The following is an 18,859-nucleotide window of genomic DNA, read 5'->3' as shown; positions in this document are numbered from 1 at the left end:
CAGCTTCATGAGATAGTCACCTGGAACGCATTTCAATTAACAGGTGTGCCTTGTTAAAAGTTAATTTGTGGAATTTATTTCCTTCTTAAGGCGTTTGAGCCATCAGTTGTGTTGTGACAAGGTAGGGGTGGTATACAGAAGATAGCCTTATTTGGTAAAATACCAAATCCATAGTATGGCAAGAATAGCTTAAATAAGCAATGAGAAACGACAGTCCATCATAACTTTAAGACATGAAGGTCAGTGGATGTGGAAAATATTAGGAATTTTGAATGTTTCTTCAAGTGCAGTCGCAAAACCATCAAGCTCTATGATGAAACTGACTCTCATGAGGACCAACACAGGAAAAGAAGACCCAGAGTTACCTCTGCTGCAGACAATAAGTTCATTGGAGTTACCAGCCTCAGAAATTGCAGCCCAAATAAATGCTTCACAGGAGACTGCTTGAATCAGGCCTTCATGGTTGAATTGCTGCAAAGAAACCACTGCTAAAGGACACCAATAATAAGAAAAGACTTGCTTGGACCAAGAAACACAGGTAATGGACATTAGACCAGTGGAAATCTGTCCTTTAGGCTGAGTCCAGGTTGAGATTTTTGGTTCCAACTGCTGTGTCTTTGTGAGACGCAGAGTAGGTGAACGGATGATCTCCGCATGTATGGTTCCCACCGTGAAGCATGGAGGAGGAGGTGTAATGGTGTGGGGGTGCTTTGCTGGTGACACTGTCAGTGATTTATTTAGAATTCAAGGCACACTTAACCAGCATGGCTACCACAGCATGCTGCAGCCTACCATGTAGGGAGTGAAAGAGCGGGAGGGAGAAAAAGAAAGAGTGCAAAAATCTGTGTACAACGGAAAACACCAAATAATGCATGCAGAGCAGAATTAGGCTGATACCCACTAATTATCCAAATCCAGAAAAGAGACATTAAATTCTACAACCACCTAAAAGGAAGTGATTCCCAAACCTTCTATAACAAAGCCATCACCTACAGAGAGATGAACCTGGAAAACAGTCCCTTAATCAAGCTGGTTCTGGGTCTCTGTTCACAAACACAAACAGACCCTACAGAGCCCCAGGACAGCAACACAATTAGACCCAACGAAATCATGAGAAAACAAAAAGATAATTACTTGACACATTGGAAAGAATTAACTAAAAAACAGAGCAAACTAGAACACTATTTGGCCCTAAACAGAGAGTACACAGTGGAAGAATAACTGACCAATGTGACTGATCCAAATTTAAGGAAAGCTTTGACTATGTACAGACTCAGTGAGCATAGCCTTCCTATTGAGAAAGGTCGCCGTAGGCAGACCTGGCTCTCACGAAAAGACAGGCTCTGTGCACACTGCCCACAAAATGAGTTGGAAACTAAGCTGCACTTCCTAACCTCCTCCCAAATGTATGACCATATTAGAGACACATATTTCCCTCAGATTACACAGACCCACAAAGAATTTGAAAACAAATCCAATTTTGATAAACTCCCATATCTATTGGATGGAATACCACAGAGTGTCACAGCAGCAAGATTTGTGACCTGTTGCCGCAAGAAAATGGCAACCAGTGAAGAACAAACACAATTGTAAATACAACCCATATTTATTTATTTCCCCTTTTGTACTTTAACTAGATTTGCACATCGTTTTGGAACTTGTGAGTGTAATATTTACTGTTCACTTTTTATTGTTTATTTTACTTTTTTGTGTTTTTTTTGTTTATTCATTTCACTTCCTTTGGCAATGTAAACATATGTTTCCCATGCCAATAAATACCCTTGAATTTAATTGAGAGAGAGAGAGAGAGAGAGAGAGAGAGAGAGAGAGAGAGAGAGAGAGAAAGAAAGAAAGAAAGAAAGAAAGAAAGAAAGAAAGAAAGAAAGAAAGAAAGAAAGAAAGAAAGAAAGTGTGGAAACAATATTTTAGATTCATATTTAGAGAAACATTCATATGCTCCTAGTAACTAAGTTATTACTTTTTGGTAAACAATTGTTTTTTTTTATTGAATCACAATCTATACAGTCAATTAGAATTATTAAGCATACCTCCAACAATATAGGGACAATATATTTTCTCTATTCTTTGCGCTCTCACAACTACAGAATCTTATCAGATAGAAACGCACCCATATAATAATATAATATATGAACACACCCATGAACACAATTCTGCGCTCCAATTGGTTTAGTAATGGCGTGTTCATGTTATAGGCTTTCTTATTGGCTAATGAAGGGTGAACATCGAGCGCAAGCTGCGAGGGCTGGTTGATTGACATGGCTCCCGCCACCCTGACTGGCACTACAGTCAACCTTTCACCTTCTTATCCAATGTGCATTTTTGTGTATTTTAAAATAAACTTTGCTATTGTAGGCCTACATTTGTTAACTACGTGAAAGTAATTAGAAAAATACATAGAAAATATGTAAGATTAATGTACAAATAACTGTTTCTTCTTCATGTTTCCTAAATTCCAGAGAGGATAGCCTAATTATTGGTGCAGCCATTATTAAACATTATTCCAAAATAATACCAGACAGTGACCGGTGAAGTATGTATCCCTGTCTCCCTTGTGCTGTTTTCTCATAAAAACCCAGTGTCAGTCCCCCGCAATAATTCTCTTCAGTACCGCTCTATACCAACATTGGATTAGAGCGTCACTGTCCGGTACAGGGCATCAATCATCCGATGCGAGGGACTCGACGCAGGTGAATAAACGAGTCACATTTAACAAGAGTTTGGACGGAATCTTTATGGGAAATGGGGGTACCAATACAAGAGAAGATTTGGACACGAAAATCTGTATTTTTTGGTGTCGGATTGACATCTTCCTTATCCATATTTGTTTGAAATCTCCCGGTGCAAATCACAGCAGTAGCACGCTAACGCGTTCCATCGCACTACATCTGTAGTTGTTGGTCGGTGACAAACTAGCTACCGTTAGTTAGCTGTAACCAGAATATGGATATTTTTGTAAAGACAATAGAGGTGATTGTGTTCGAACGTTTAGCTGATTTTACGTTATGACCTGCTAACGTTAGTACTGTATTGGAAATCTGACCGCTAAACCCATTCCTCTGTAGTCAGTGGTATCAAGGTGACGGATGGAAGTAGCTAAGCTAAAGCCACTGGACTTGTGAACCGGTGTAGATAAACTAACTATGGCTAATGTTATGTGCCGTGGAATGTTGTACGCTAGCTAGCGACACATTGAGTAACTAGCTAGCAGCTACCATGAATTATATTGTGTTAGCTAACCTCCGACAGATGTTGGGTGGTATGTCGGCAATCAAATGTAATATGTAATGTATACCACGGGCTTACACCATGTATGTGGTTGGCCTCGTCCTTGTCAACCCCTGTGGTTGACACAAGTATCGGTTTTTAAAAGCAAACAGCGGGATAAAAACGCTGTCACCGGGTAGTGGTGCTGAAAAGAAAGAACATATTTTCTGTCGCTAGCTCGCTACAGTACTGTAGCAATGGTAGCTAGCAGCACATTATAGCTAGCTAACCCCCCCCAGATTTTATCAATGGTGTCTAATAAATTTTTATTCGCAATAATTCTATTATATGTGTATATAGGTGTACAGTCATTATTTTATTTTTTTGGCGGCGTCGTTTTAACTATTTTGGTTGCTATGGCATTTTTAAATGGACCCAGACTATTAGACTGGGCGAATTCACCTCCTCATCTTCAATTCAACAAATACGTCCTGACTGGATACCGACCAATATCTTCTGTCCAAGACTGTATAAGAAGCCTTTTTTACATGCACAACGAACTGGGAAACATATACACACATGGTGAGTTTAAATATTTTGAGCTGAAGATAACTTGCTAGCTAGCTACATTTCTCTAGAAATAAATGAGTGGGTTTGCTAGCTAGCTAGTAACAGAGCAGTGCAGATCTTGCCTGGGTGAAGGCTTTGCTATGGAGCGATTTCAGTGCAAACAGAAACGATTTGAATTCAATATTTTTGTATTAAGATATTCAATATAAATTCTATATTTTCCGATTTGTAATGCACAAATTGAGTTACTGAATTCATGAATTGCACTTGTATTTCATGATTTGAAACTGAATTGAATGAATATTGCATTTTAAAATTCAATTTCAATTGCATTAAATATTCAAATACAATATTTATATATTACATTTAAATATGGTATATATTGCTTTCATTGTCTGTGTATTAAGTTTACAAAATATAATTTCAAGTTTAGCAAAGTTTCATATATTCAACTTCTCAGATGCGTTCAGATTCACTTCAAATTTAGTTCTTTAAATTCAGATTCAAAACTAGAGACATCATCCTGGTACTTTGCTAGCAAGGAATAACAGATAGAATCACACACTCCGAGGTTCTCTCCGGGATATTTTAACAAGGTGGTGCCTCAGAGTACGGCTGAGGGGAGTTCTGGAGCAAAGATTTTTACATTTTTAACACGTGTAAGTGCAATTTCCTCCAATCTAGAGCAAAAAATACTCTATTAAATGCTAACATTTTTTTTTTACATAGTGGTGCAGCCAGTCTACAAGGTGGCGCAGCACTGCACTTACATTGGGGAGAACCGTGCGCTCTGTGTTATTAAACAGGTTTCAAGCGTTTTCTAAAGCTAATGTGTCATGTTGAATTTATCTTCTTCCAGTGAATTTGTCTCTAGCGTTTGAACTCTTTGGGCTATAAGCTATTATGGCCCCTTTGCTGAAAGCTAAAATTGGAACATGGATGTGGTTTCTGTGACCATGCTTATGTGATGAGAACCTTGCCTGAGATTTGAAGATGTGTTAGTTTGACATGTTAGACATATTAGTTTCAAGTCTTCGGCAAGGGTACTCATTATAATGTGACTGACTTGGTGAAGACTTTGTTAACCTGCTGAGCTAAAGCCTAGGCATTGGTTCTGTGACTTGGATGGGTCTCTTCAAGGAGGAGGTCAAAGGGGGGTGAAGTGTAACAGGTGGTTCATGGACCATGCTTGCATGATGAGTACTCTGAGACCTGAAAAGTTGCATTGTCTGGCACACAGGAGACCTGGGTTATAACCTAATCCTGTCTTCCGGTCTCAGGCAAGGTTGTTCATCACATGCATGGATCACCAAACCACCGCTGTTGTGCTCTCATTAAATGTGGTAAACAGATTCTTATGCTTCTGTTTGCCACAGAAAGTGTTGTTCTACAGTAGGCCTGAGTTCGAACCCAGTCAGTTATATTGATGCCGTCAGTATGAGGTCTGTGGGTGAAATGTAACCAAGATCCACACTCTTTTAAAACTTTTTGGCGCACCCATCCCGTTAGCGGGATCATTTTCGTCAACATCCGATGAATTGCAGAGCGCCAAATTCAAATTAAATTACTAAAAATATTTAATTTTCTTGAAATCACAAGTGCAATATAGCAAAACACAGCTTAGCTTGTTGTTAATCCACCTGGCATGTCAGGTTTCAAAAAAGATTTACAGCGAAAGCAAACCAAGCGTTTGTGAGGCAAAGTAGATTGGTCACAAGTCAGAAAAGCAATAAAATGAATGGCTTACCTTTGATGATCTTCGGATGTTTGCACTCACGAGACTCCCAGTTACACAATAAATGTTCCTTTTGTTCGATAAAGATTATTTTTATATCCAAATACCTCCATTTGGTTGGCGCGTTATGTTCAGTAATCCACAGGCTCGAGCGGTCACGACGGGGCAGACAAAAAATTCCAAATAGTATCCGTAAAGTTCGTAGAACTTATAAACAATCTGGTTGTTTTTACAATAAATAATTGATAATATTTCAACCAGACCGCAGCTTTTTCAATAGGACAGAGAGAGAAAATGTCTGCTCCAAGCTGTTGGCGCATGCAAAACTCTGCTGGCACCCAGCCATCCTCTGACACTAATTTTTTAGAATAAAAGGCTAAAACTATGTCTAAAGACTGTTCACACCATCTGGAAGACATAGGGAAAGTAATCTGGTTGATATCCCTTTAAATGGAGGGAAGGCATGCAATGGAACAGGGAGCTTTCAAAATGAGAGCCACTTCCTTGTTGGATTTTCCTCAGGTTTTCGCCTGCAATATCAGTTCTGTTATACTCACAGACAATATTTTGACAGTTTTGGAAACTTTAGAGTGTTTTCTATCCTAATGCATATTCTAGCTTCTGGGCCTGAGAAATAGGCAGTTTCATTTGGGTATGTTTTTCATCCAAACATCAAATACTGCCCCCTACACACAACAGGTTAATGAGTGACCTTTATTTTTTTATTTAACCTTTATTTAACTAGGCAAGTCAGTTAAGAACAAATTCAATTTTTTACAATACTGGGCCAATTGTGCACCGCCCTGTGGGACTCCCAATCATGGCCAGATGTGATTCAGCCTGGATTTGAACCAGGGATTGTAGTGCTGCCTCTTGCACTGAGATGCAGTGCCTTAGGCCCCTGCACCACTCAGGAGCCCTTGCTGTAGACACTTGAAGACTTTTTAGCTTCCTGAACTCATCCATATGGGATTTAGCTAAGTGGGCTAACAAAGTCTTATGACATGCTGGAGATCCAGTTCAAACCCAGTCAGTCACAAGAGCAAGATTAAATAGGGAGTGGAAAAGCTATCCTCAGAAGGGCTATGACAGGGCAATTCAACTATATTCTTATGGGGGCCAAATTGCATTTATTTTTGTCACACTCTATTGCGTGTCCTGTGTGCATCATAGAGGGCAACAGAAGGAACAACAATATTCAAGAGAGTCTTAGAGAGTCCCATTCAGGAATGGGGTCATAATAGCTTATAGCCAAAATGGTACACACATTAGAGCCAAATTAATCGGAAGAAAATAAAATAAACATGCCACATTGGCTTCAGGAACTGCCGGAACCCTGTTCAACCTGTGGAATGTTTGATTCAATCTGTTAACTTCTACCATTTCTTGCTGACAAAGTACCAGGATGTTGCCTCTGGTTTTGAATCTTAATTTAGAGAACTGAATTTGAAAATGTATTTAATTCAATTGAAATTAAACTTTAAAAACATTAATTCAATTCAGTTTTCAATCATGAAATACAAGTTACATTTATTTATTCAATGATTCAATTTGTGCATTACAAATTCAAAACTGTTGAATTCAAATAAAGTTTCTGTTGGCACTGAAGTCGCTCCGTACTGTGACCAGTGACAGCAGCTATGGAAAGTGTTAGCTGGCTAGCTAACTAGCAAGCAGCTGGCTATTGTAGTTAGTTGAATCACAGTAAGTTACCATAGGCAAAACCAAAGACAAATCTCATCACCAACTGATGACTAATATAATAAGCTTTATGTAAAGTTTTGGTTGCACTTGGTAGTACATTACAGCACAGAATAAACTGGTAATAACGTGGTAATTATGTCAGAAAGTCTGGTAACAAGTTTTAGATATTCACAATGAATTTGCCCACATACTCTTATAATTTCAGTATATGTGTTGGGCAGAGAAGGAGAAGGCTAAGGCTGTCTGTGTCTCTAAAAATCCTCTTCCTTTTCAGATTGACCAAGATTGCATATGAAACCATGGTCTCTAGCATAGGATTCTTGATGACCTCAAGTGAAGTCAACTTGTTGAGTGTTGAGTTTTAGTGTCAGCCAACTCCTTCTATTTTACTTACAGCACACCCTGCCAACAGTCATTGAACCAGACAGGATTAGTGATCACCAGGGCAGGGGGGGATTTATTCCTGAAAGGAAGAGGAATCCTTTATTAAGACCAGGAATGATTGATTGATTGATTAGCAGGCAGCTTAGCCTCTCCCTTACTATGCAATTTGTCATTCAGAGGAAGTAATTAAAAGAAAAAGGATGTTCAGAGAAAAAGGTTTGTCATTCAGTGAAAAAGGTTTGTCATTCAGAGAAAAAGGTTATTGCAATATTCTTGCAGCATAATAGCATTCAGAAAATAGGCTACATAAATACGGATGTATGACTCATTGGGTCTCATTGGGTGAAAGCGTCTGCTAAATGGTATATATTTATATATTTCAAGTTGATGAAGTCACACAAGTCCCATTTTTGGTAAAATATGGCACCTGAAAAACAAATAAGATCATACAAATGGTGTCCACATGCTACATTTGCACAATAGAATCAACAGCTGGAATACTTTTGGATAGAAACACGCAACTCCTGTCTAAAGAGTAGCAATCATACTTTGGACCGCTTCGGCTGTGTTTACACAGGCAATCCAATTATATTTTTTACACTAATTGTTTTTTGGGCCAATCAGATCAGCTCTGAAAAATATCTGATGTGATTGGTCAAAAGACCAATTAATGGAAAATCCTCAGAATTGGGTTGCCTGTGTAAATGCAGCCTTAGAGAGCCTGTCCAGTTGTACTGTTCAGTAGTGCTGAGGGAGGGTATGGAGGGAGGGGTGCAGAAGAGATCACACTCAAAATAGATGTTAGACAGGAGGCTGGTGGGAGGAGCTATAGGAGGACGGGCTTATTGTAATGGCTGGAATGGAATAAATAGAACGGTATCAAACATGGAAATCACATGTTTAACTCCATTCCATTTATACCATTCCAGCCAATACAATGAGCCTGTCCTCCTATAGCTACTCCCACCAGCCTCCTCTGGTGTTGGATTGCATTGGCTGTATCACCTGGCCAGGACAAATGATTTTACATTCGGAAAAGCAGAGTGAGCGAAAGATCGGGAAGAAGGCAGGATGTGGAGGAGTGATATGTGTGTATCAAATTTCAAGGACCTGATTTTGCTCACCAAGCACATCCCAATAGCCTAAGTGAAGCAACCTACAACACATCTCTGTAGTTTAAGGGTAATTCCATGGTAACGGAATTGCTTTTTCACAGGAAAGAACTGTGATCTTTGCATCTGCACTGTTTCCCAGTAAGTGTTTTAATTGTATTTACTGTGCAGGGATCTCCTAAAGAACGTAAGAGAAAAAAAACAGTGCCTTCAGAAAGTATTCATACCCCTTGACTTATACCTCTTCTTTTTACAGCCTAAATTCAAAATGGATTTAAAAAACAATTCTATCATCCATCTACACACAATACCCCATAATGACAAAGTGAAAACATGTTTTAAACATTTTTGCAAATGTATTGAAAATGAAATGCAGAAATATCTCATTTAAATAAGTATTCACACCCATGAGTCAATACTTTGCAGAAGAACCTTTGGCGGTGATTACAGTTTTGAGTCGTCTTGGGTATGTCTGTATCAGCTTTGCACATCTGAATTTGTGTTTTTTCTCAAGTTCTGTTAAGTTAGATGGGGAGTGGCGGTGAACAGCAATCTTAGTCTTTCCACAGATTTCCAATAGGATTAAAGCATTCCAGCATTGCTTTGGCTGTACAGTGGGGCAAAAAAGTATTTAGTCAGCCACCAATTGTGCAAGTTCTCCCACTTAAAAAGATGAGAGAGGCCTGTAATTTTCATCATAGGTACACTTCAACTATGACAGACAAATTGAGAAAAAAATCCAGAAAATCACATTGTAGGATTTTTTATGAATTTATTTGCAAATTATGGTGGAAAATAAGTATTTGGTCAATAACAAAAGTTTATCTCAATACTTTGTTATATACCCTTTGTTGGCAATGACAGAGGTCAAACGTTTTCTGTAAGTCTTCACCAGGTTTTCTCACACTGTTGCTGGTATTTTGGCCCATTCCTCCATGCAGATCTCCTCTAGAGCAGTGATGTTTTGGGGCTGTTGCTGGGCAACACGGACTTTCAACTCCCTCCAAAGATTGGAGGGAACGTAAATCTGTTGGAATGTAAATCTTCTCCCCAGTCAAAGGTCATTTGCACTCTAAAGCAAGTTCTCATCAAGGATTTGCCTGTATTTGGCTCCATTCATTGTTCCTTCTATCTCCCAATCCCTGCAGCTGAAAAGCATGTCCATAGTATCATGCTGCCAGCTGCACAGTAGGGATGGTGTTAGATGGTTGGTGTTCTGTGCCTGGTTTTCTCCAGACATAGCGCTTTGCATTCAGGCCAAATAGTCCAATTTGTCTCATCAGACCACAGAATATTTTGCCTTATGCTATCAGTCTTTCACGTGCATTTTTGCAAACTCCAGGCATGCTGTCGTGGCTTTTTCTCAGAAGTGGCATCTGTCTGGACACTTTCCATTAAATTGCTGTCGAGACTGTTGTCCTTCTGGAAGGTTTTCCCATCTCAGCCAAGGAACTCTGTAGTTCTGTCAGTGTTCATTGGGTTCTTGGTCACCTCCCTGACCAAGGTCCTTCTTGCCCGGTTGCTCCATTTGGTCAGAAGGCCAACTCTATGCATAGTCTGGATAGTTCCATCTTTTTTTTATTTCCCAATGATGGAGACCACTGTGCTCTTGGAAACTTTGAACTCTCTACAAGTTGTTTTATACCCTTCCCCAGATATATGCCTCATCACAATCTTGGAGATGTACTAGTTCCTTGGACTTCATGGGATTATTTCACCTCTGACATATATAGACAGGTGTGTTTCTTACTAAATTATGTCCAAAAAATTGAATTGGCAACAGGTGGACTCCAACCAAGTTGTAGTGAAGTGTGTCAAAGCAAAAGAGTGTGAATACTTATGTAAATGAGATATTTCTGTATTTCATTTTCAATAAATTTGCAAAAATCTTGAAAAAATACGTTTTCACTTTTGTATTGTGTGCAGATGGGTGAGAAAATACATCTATTTAATCCATTTAGAATTCCGTCTGTAACAACAAAATGTGGAATAAGTGAAGGGGTATGGATACTTTCTAAAGGCACTTACACTCAGTGGCCAGTTTATTAGGTACACCCATCTAGTACCGGGTCAAACCCCCCTCTTGCTTCCAGAACAGCCTGAATTCTTCAGGGCATGGATTCTACAAGGTGTGGTTGGTGTTCAAACATGGCTCAGTTGGTAACAAGGGACTTAACGTGTGCCAGGAAAACATTTCCAACACCATTACACCACCGCCACCAGTCTGTACCGTTGACAGCAGGATGGAGCCATGGACTCATGCAGCTTAGGCCAAATCCTGACTCTGCCGTCAACATGACATAACTGCAACCGTGATTAGTCGGACCAGGAAAAGTTTTTCCATTCCTCAGTTGTCCAGTGTTGGTGATCACGTTCCCATAGGAACCTCCTCTTCTTGTTTTTAGCTGATAAGAGTGGAACCCGGTGTGGTCGTCTGCCTGTCTGTTAGCTTGCACGATTCTTGCCATTCTCCTTTTGACCTCTCATCAACAAGCTGTTTTCGCCCACAGGGCTACGCTGGCTGAATGCTTTTTGTTTGTCGCACCGTTCTCAGTAAACCCTAGACACTGTCATGCGTAAAAATCCCAGGAGGCCGGCCATTTCTGAGATACTGGACAATCGTACCACGCTCAAAGTCACTTATGCCTAGCGTTGAACACCTAGCGTTGAAAACCTAGTGTTCAATCAAACAGTAACTGGGTGCCTGTTTGCCTGCCACATGACTCACTGTCTATAGGACCGAACCATTAAAAAAAAGAAAAAAATATTACTTAATTTGTTATCATATAAGGCCATTGTTTGCTCTAGATTGCAGGAAACTGCAGTTACAGGTGTTCATAAATCTTGGCTGTACTCTGCAGCACCTCCTTGTTAAAATATCCTGGGGAGAACCCTGGTGTGTATGTTGGTCAAAGTAGTCCTTGTACATAGTTGTTTTTTGCTTGCCATACAGTCTCTGTGTAATTCTGTTACAGTGGGATTGCCCTGTAGTGCAGCAGTAATTGTTGCTGAAGCTAAACAAGAGCTTGTGGAAGGTGGAAAAAGGTGTCTATGCAGTAGCGCTATGCCGTATTGCTAATGTGATTGGAAATTCATAACACATTTGAATTTTTTTGTAATTTCATTGGAATATAATAACAGGTGAAAATAAACTATCCAGTACAGTAGTGAAAACTGCAAGCTTTTTGTATTGGTAAACCTGGTGCTAGTTATCAGCAAGATTTAGGCCTATTTGACCGAACCCTGTTTATCCCCTTCACCCCTTCCTGACAGGTATCCCTCTGCTCTGCTTCCTGTTCCTCATCCCGCTCAACTTCCCCTGGTCCCAGATCAGTGTGACATGGCTGGGTGTGGTCCACTTCCTGGCCTGCCTGTCTCCCCAGCTGGGCTCTGTGCTCTACCACCTCTTCATGAACCACGAGGGAGGAGAGCCTGTCTACCACACCCTTCTCACCCTCGACATGTGTGGCATCTGCATGATCAACACACTGGGTAAGCAGAGGGGCTTCTGGGTAGCAACTAAAAGCTCTCTACTCTCTCATTCTTTCTTTCATTCTCTCTACCTTTTTATCTCCTTCTCTTTTATTTCTCTTCCGGCCTTTTGTTTTCTGTGTACACTCTCTGGTGCACTCTTTTTGTGCAATCCATTTTTAATTTACATATATGCAAATCATCTTGAGTATCCAATAACCAGTGGGTCGTTCCAGCAATTTGGTGCATTTCAAGATGTGTAACTTGGTAGGGGGGGAAAAAGTTTGAATTCACACTTTGTCATAAAGAGCACATGCATAACCTAATAAAAATAAAAACATTTTCCCATTTCATAAATAATGACTATAGTAACTACCTAATAAAGTATTATTATTATTATTATTAAATCTTTATTTTGACAGGAAAGTCATCTATATAATACAGTACCAGTCAAAAGTTTGGACATACCTACTCATTCCTGGGTTTTTATTTTATTAATAGTGAAGACATCAAAACTAATGAAATAACACATCTGGAATCATGTAGTAACCAAAAAAGTGTTAAACAAATCAATAAATATTTTCTATTTGAGATTCTTCAAAGTAGCCACCCCTTTGCCTTGATGGCAGCTTTGTGTGCATGATTCTCTGGGATGGGAATATTTGTTGTGGTGTAGTTCAATGACTAACTGCCTCTGACTTTGTGTGTTGTGTTTGCCTCAGGAGCGCTGCCCATCGTCTACAGCACCCTGCTGTGCTACCCATTCACCCGCACAGTGGCTCTGCTCGTCTACATCCTGCTGTCCAGCTACGCTATCTACTCGGCCATCACGGCGCGGAGTAGCGTGCGGCGCCTGCGCTCCTTTGCCTGGCAGGCCCTGTTCCGCTTCTCCTTCTTCCTGCTGCGCTGGGTGGGTGTGGGCGGCGGCAGCCCCACCTCGCTGCAACACTTCCTCACCATGGACGCGCTGGCTGTACTGGGCGGGATCATCAACATCTCGCGCATCCCAGAGCGCTTCCGCCCGGGCCTCTTTGACTACTGGTGCAACAGCCACCAGATCATGCACGTGCTGGTGGTGGGCTCCATCCTCTACCTGCACTGGGGTGTGCTGGACGACCTGCTCTGGATCAACAGCCACCACTGTCCCTCAGACTGAGCCCCACCCTGCCTGGAGGGGGACCAGCGGGGAACAGGGTTTAGGACCTCTGGGGGGGGACTGTTTCAAAAGGTAATACTTGGGAAGGGAAGATGGGAGGTGTTCATGAAGATGTGCATGGAAGGCCAGATAAAGTGTTTTACATAATAGGGATTGATGCAGGCTTTGACACATGTGCACCTAGCAAGAATGTTCATACTGTATCTGTGTCCACCTTGCCATTATAAATGCGTTGCTATTTATATTAGGGAATATAAACACACACACACACACACACACACAGCAGAGGATCTGTGAAGATTACACACAAAGAAGATTAAGGATTTGATATCAGAAATACACATAGAAATGTCTACCAAAAAAATCATGATATGCAAGTGAAGTTACACTTGAGCAATAGTTGATTTGCTGTTGACTTATCCTCATGTGTTAATTACCATTTCAACCTATGTCTTTTATCAAAGTGGATCCGTCAATGATGCATTCATTCTTTCTGAAGTATTTTTCAGATGTCATTCTATTGCAACCTATGCAGCACATAGCATATACACTTCAGAACAAACACACACACCGCACACACTCACAGCGTAGCATGCATACATGCTAGTAATGCACAAAGCACTCCCAGACCCGTCACAGAGTCCTATGGAACTACTTGAGTTACTGTGTATTAGAGAGGATATTCTCCCTCTCATTATTTCTTCCATGTTTGTTTGTCTTTCTCCCTTCTCTCTAGCTTTGTCTGTCTCTCTCTGGTCAGGTATGGGTTAAGGGTATAGGTGACTGGGTATGGGTGAAGGGTAACTGGGTATGGGTGAAGTGTAACTGGGTATGGGTGAAGGGTACCTGGGTATGGGTGAAGGGTACCTGGGTATGGGTGAAGGGTGACTGGGTATGGGTGAAGGGTACCTGGGTATGGGTGAAGGGTAACTGGGTATGGGTGAAGGGTAACTGGGTATGGGTAACTGGGTATGGGTGAAGGGTAACTGGGTATGGGTGAAGGCTAACTGGGTATGGGTGAAGGGTACCTGGGTATGGGTGAAGGGTAACTGGGTATGGGTGATGGATAACTGGGTATGGGTGAAGGGTAACTGGGTATGGGTGAAGGCTAACTGGGTATGGGTGAAGGCTAACTGGGTATGGGTGAAGGGTACCTGGGTATGGGTGAAGGGTAACTGGGTATGGGTGAAGGCTAACTGGGTATGGGTGAAGGGTACCTGGGTATGGGTGAAGGGTAACTGGGTATGGGTGAAGGCTAACTGGGTATGGGTGAAGGGTAACTGGGTATGGATGAAGGGTAACTGGGTATGGGTAACTGGGTATGGGTGAAGGGTAACTGGGTATGGGTGAAGGGTAACTGGGTATGGGTGATGGATAACTGGGTATGGGTGAAGGGTAACTGGGTATGGGTGAAGGCTAACTGGGTATGGGTGAAGGCTAACTGGGTATGGGTGAAGGGTACCTGGGTATGGGTGAAGGGTAACTGGGTATGGGTGAAGGCTAACTGGGTATGGGTGAAGGGTACCTGGGTATGGGTGAAGGGTAACTGGGTATGGGTGAAGGCTAACTGGGTATGGGTGAAGGGTACCTGGGTATGGATGAAGGGTAACTGGGTATGGGTAACTGGGTATGGGTGAAGGGTAACTGGGTATGGGTGAAGGCTAACTGGGTATGGGTGAAGGGTAACTGGGTATTGGTGAAGGCTAACTGGGTATGCGTGAAGGCTAACTGGGTATGGGTGAAAGGTAACTGGGTATGGGTGAAGGCTAACTGGGTATGGGTGAAGGGTAACTGGGTATGGGTGAAGGGTAACTGGGTATGGGTGAAGGGTACCTGGGTATGGGTGAAGGGTAACTGGGTATGGGTGAAGGGGTTCATTCCTTGGCTTGTTAGTGCTCATTTTGTTTGATGCATTGTGCCATTGAAAATACAACCATTTTGAATAGTGAATCATGTCAGATTAACCAAGTTTACAATTGCTATTGTTGAGTTGCATTAAGTTACTCTTTATTATTGGTTGACCTTAATCTCGTGAGACAGTGCTTTTTATTTATTTATCAATATCTATTTAAAGTGACTATTCCTCACATTTAACTGAGGAATTTGATTTGGTTTTGAATCCGGATTATTCTAATTAGTTCATGACTATTAAGTTAAACAAATATATTTTGTTGTTGATTATTGTAATCATGTTTGGCACATACTGTAGTCAATGAAAAGGGCACATAACGTCTTAAATGAAGATGCCTAAAACAGACTGGATGTCTCTCTTTATAATACCTGAACAATAGTTACATGACTGCAAGATTGATCTTGTTGACTGAAAAGGGAAGTTCTGCCACCAAACAGATACCAAATGTTTATTACGCTACGTTACTAGAGAGACAGTTTGTGATGAGTTTTTAAAAAATTAGAATGCACTATTATTATTTGACTACTAGAAACCAGTAGGTTCCCCTGGGAGGGTGGAAATGGCAGACAGCTAGGCTACTTTCTAGGCTTTTAACTGTCCGAGGCCAGATAATGATTTGGTATGATGCACTGCATTCTATGCCAAAGCTGGACATTATTACTACATAACATAGCCCGGTTTGACTCTTTGCACTTTGTTACCCTTAGAGAGGTACAATACTGTAGTACCAAGCTGACCTGTGCCGTATAATATTTCATTAGACAACTGCAACCAAGCATGAATGAACCCCTAACCCTCTCAACATTTTCACAACCAGTAACCCTGAGCAAACTATTTCTGGTTACTCAGTTTTAAAGTCAAAACTGTTGCCACTAGTTTCTGCACTGGCATTTGAGTTTATGCTCTGAGGAACAGTACAATGTTTACTTTTTGGATTACTTTTGTGTTTTATAGATTTTGTTCAACGATTGACTATGTGGAAGGTTGAGACCAAGCGGTTTGTTTTTTTAATCTGCTTTGCTCTGAGGGACCTTTAACCTAGTCGTCCCATGGACTAGTTAAGTTAGCATGTTTCTATGTAACATTGCACTTTTGTAACCTAGTGCACACACTCACACATACCCACACTAATAACCACTTCACTCACAAGTTGCCAAATGATGTGTCGAGGGCCTCCGTTGTAGCACATACTTTGCTCACATTGAGTCAAGGGTGAGGGAGAATGTCCCAGCCTCTCCCACACAGGCCTCAGACTGCAACCCTGACTAGTGTTAAACCGTTTCTCAGCCCCCTTATGAAACCACCCCTGTCATGGTGAGTACATTACAGCCATGGCCCCTTGTATCGTCATAAGCTGAAATTGTATTACAGTGCACTGAATGAAACTGATTATTAATGCATGTTAGTAGCTCTCAAACGGAAAGTCATTGTCTCATACGAGGACTTTAACTTACTATTAGCCAAATGCTTGTGCATTGTAACATATGACACGTCATGTGTCAGTCACTCCAGCTAAGAGCTTTACATGCTGTCAGGGCAGTTGAACATGAGTGTTAAGAGAGGAACATACTACATACAGTATATACTAATACAGGAATATGAGGGACTAGAACAGAGGCAATACAACTATATCAAATAAACTGCACTGTTTATTTATTTTCAAAAGGGCTTTGGATCAAAGTGAATACCAGTAATGAAACTTATTTAAAGTCCATGTAAATACATGTATGTATGTAGATTATATATACATACAGTGCAAACAGTATATAACGCTGATACTTTTTTATACATGTAATTAAAGGAAAGAAAGCAGATGTAGGAACCTGGAATTCGATCTGTATGTCACCTCAGACATTGCTCTGTGTCTGAGGGAAAAGGGACCTGAGGGGTGGTACTACTGTGTATTTAATATCAACCACATCCAACCTATTTACTCAAATATGTGAACCCAGATAAAACAGATTCTTTTCAGTTCTGTTGTAGAGATGGGTAACCGTGTGGGTTTTTGAGAGACCCAGAGTTTAAGAATGCTTTTGCTCGACTAAATGTACCTCATAAAAATAAAAGATGGGGGAAGATACAGGAGGGGGGGGCATGTATGAATACCTCTGATTACAACTGGATATCTATGCATTATCAGATACAAATACATTTACACTGTCTGAAGTGGATGTGTGTTCAAGTGGTATGTTTCTCAACTGTCAGAAAAACAAAAAGGGTAATTTCTCTACTCAAAGGGACTCCACCACCCTGGGTTTTCCACTTCTCAGGGTCCTATAGCTGTTACGTTGAGGCCAGGGGGTTCCTCTCTGAAACATGGCTTTTAGAGCCACACACCACAGAGGCCACCGTGAGGGACTCCGGAATTGGGTAAGGGTCCGAGGGAAGGCAAGAGTCAGCAGTAGTAGTAGAAGTAGGGATTATTTAGGGATTCTTGGGGTGGGATCTGATAAAACAAGGTGAAATGTATTTAAAGAGCGGTTGAGAAAAGAGTAAGACTGTGGAAACGGGAAGATGGGAAGAGTGGTGGGAGAAAGAACTGAAAACCATTTTTCAGAGATGGAACCAGGCCCACCAACAGTACCATTTTTCAGAGATGGAACCAGGCCCACCAACAGTACCATTTTTCAGAGATGGAACCAGGCCAGCCAACGGTCATTGTTTTAGTCTGTATATTCTGCTATTCTATGATTATAATGATGACATGATGTATGAAAACACTAACAAACGTTTTTTTTGTACACAGGTGCCAGCTAGCCTGTTTCTGACTATTTATAAAGGATTAACGGTCCACTATTGTTATACGATGATGATGATGATACTTATTATTATTGATACAATTACTCTGTGGAGGGTTGGTACTAATTATGATACTGTCTGTACTGATAATGAAATGCCCTTTTCCTCTTGATGAAGGGAGCTTTCTTGAGGGTCTGTCTGTTTCTCTGTTTGTCCTTGTCTTCAGTCTCTCGGTCTTTTGTAAATGAATTGACAGGCTGTTTATTTGGCCCCATCTGGTGGACATAACTCTGTAACGTTGCAGTCTATTGCAGGCATCATATTGTATCGTATAAAGGCTCACCGCCAACCGTTCTGTGTCTGGCAGAGGAAGCCCAGTTCTGATATTTTCACTAATTGATCTTTTGACCAATCAACTCTGAAGAAGATCTGATGTGAAAAGACCTGATGTGATTAGTCAAAGGACCATTGGTGGAAAACAAATACCAGAGTTAGACAGGTTGCTTTTCCACAGGCAATGTGACTGACTGACATACTTACTACTCAACAGTGTTAACATGCTAGGAGTGACCAAACCCTGCATGTTCAGGGTTGCACAAACCAGTTATGAATGTATATTATGGACCCTGTATGTTTGAATATATGAGCTGTTTTAAGATCTCATACTTCATGTGTGAAATCTGTGTTTTAATGTGTTTTGTCTTTCCTGCTCCATGTCTGGGTGCAAGTTGCATCCTACTGTGCCTCATCGACCCGCCTGTGTTCTTCTCACCAACGCTTCTGTTAATTTATGGCCATCTTGTATCTCCCTGTGTCTAGTTTCTCTACGTGTCCATCTGTAGTGTCTTGCA

General features: G+C 41.0%; 1 protein-coding gene across 1 annotated transcript; it reads left to right on the top strand.

Annotated features, from left to right (window-relative positions):
- Positions 1-2,661: 2,661 nt before the first annotated feature.
- LOC115109933 (progestin and adipoQ receptor family member 4-like) lies at positions 2,662-14,240 on the top strand. Its single transcript, XM_029635186.2, has 3 exons — positions 2,662-3,807; positions 12,004-12,222; positions 12,924-14,240. Exons 1-3 carry the CDS (start codon positions 3,534-3,536, stop codon positions 13,355-13,357), a joined length of 927 nt encoding a protein of 308 aa, XP_029491046.1. The 5' UTR covers positions 2,662-3,533; the 3' UTR covers positions 13,358-14,240.
- The last annotated feature ends 4,619 nt before the right edge of the window (positions 14,241-18,859 follow it).

This window comes from Oncorhynchus nerka, linkage group LG21 (genome assembly GCF_034236695.1).
Source record: "Oncorhynchus nerka isolate Pitt River linkage group LG21, Oner_Uvic_2.0, whole genome shotgun sequence".
In the NCBI taxonomy this organism is placed as follows: Eukaryota; Metazoa; Chordata; class Actinopteri; order Salmoniformes; family Salmonidae; genus Oncorhynchus; species Oncorhynchus nerka.
Note: the sequence above shows the minus strand (reverse complement) of the source record. Positions and strands in the feature narration are given on the sequence as shown.

Excerpts from the sequence above, each read along its gene's own strand:
- LOC115109933 (XM_029635186.2), top strand. The coding sequence starts at position 3,534 with ATGGTGTCTAATAAATTTTTATTCGCAATAATTCTATTATATGTGTAT. Across the intron at positions 3,808-12,003 it reads GGGAAACATATACACACATG|GTATCCCTCTGCTCTGCTTC; the intron begins GTGAGTTTAAAT and ends CCTTCCTGACAG. Across the intron at positions 12,223-12,923 it reads CTGCATGATCAACACACTGG|GAGCGCTGCCCATCGTCTAC; the intron begins GTAAGCAGAGGG and ends TGTTTGCCTCAG.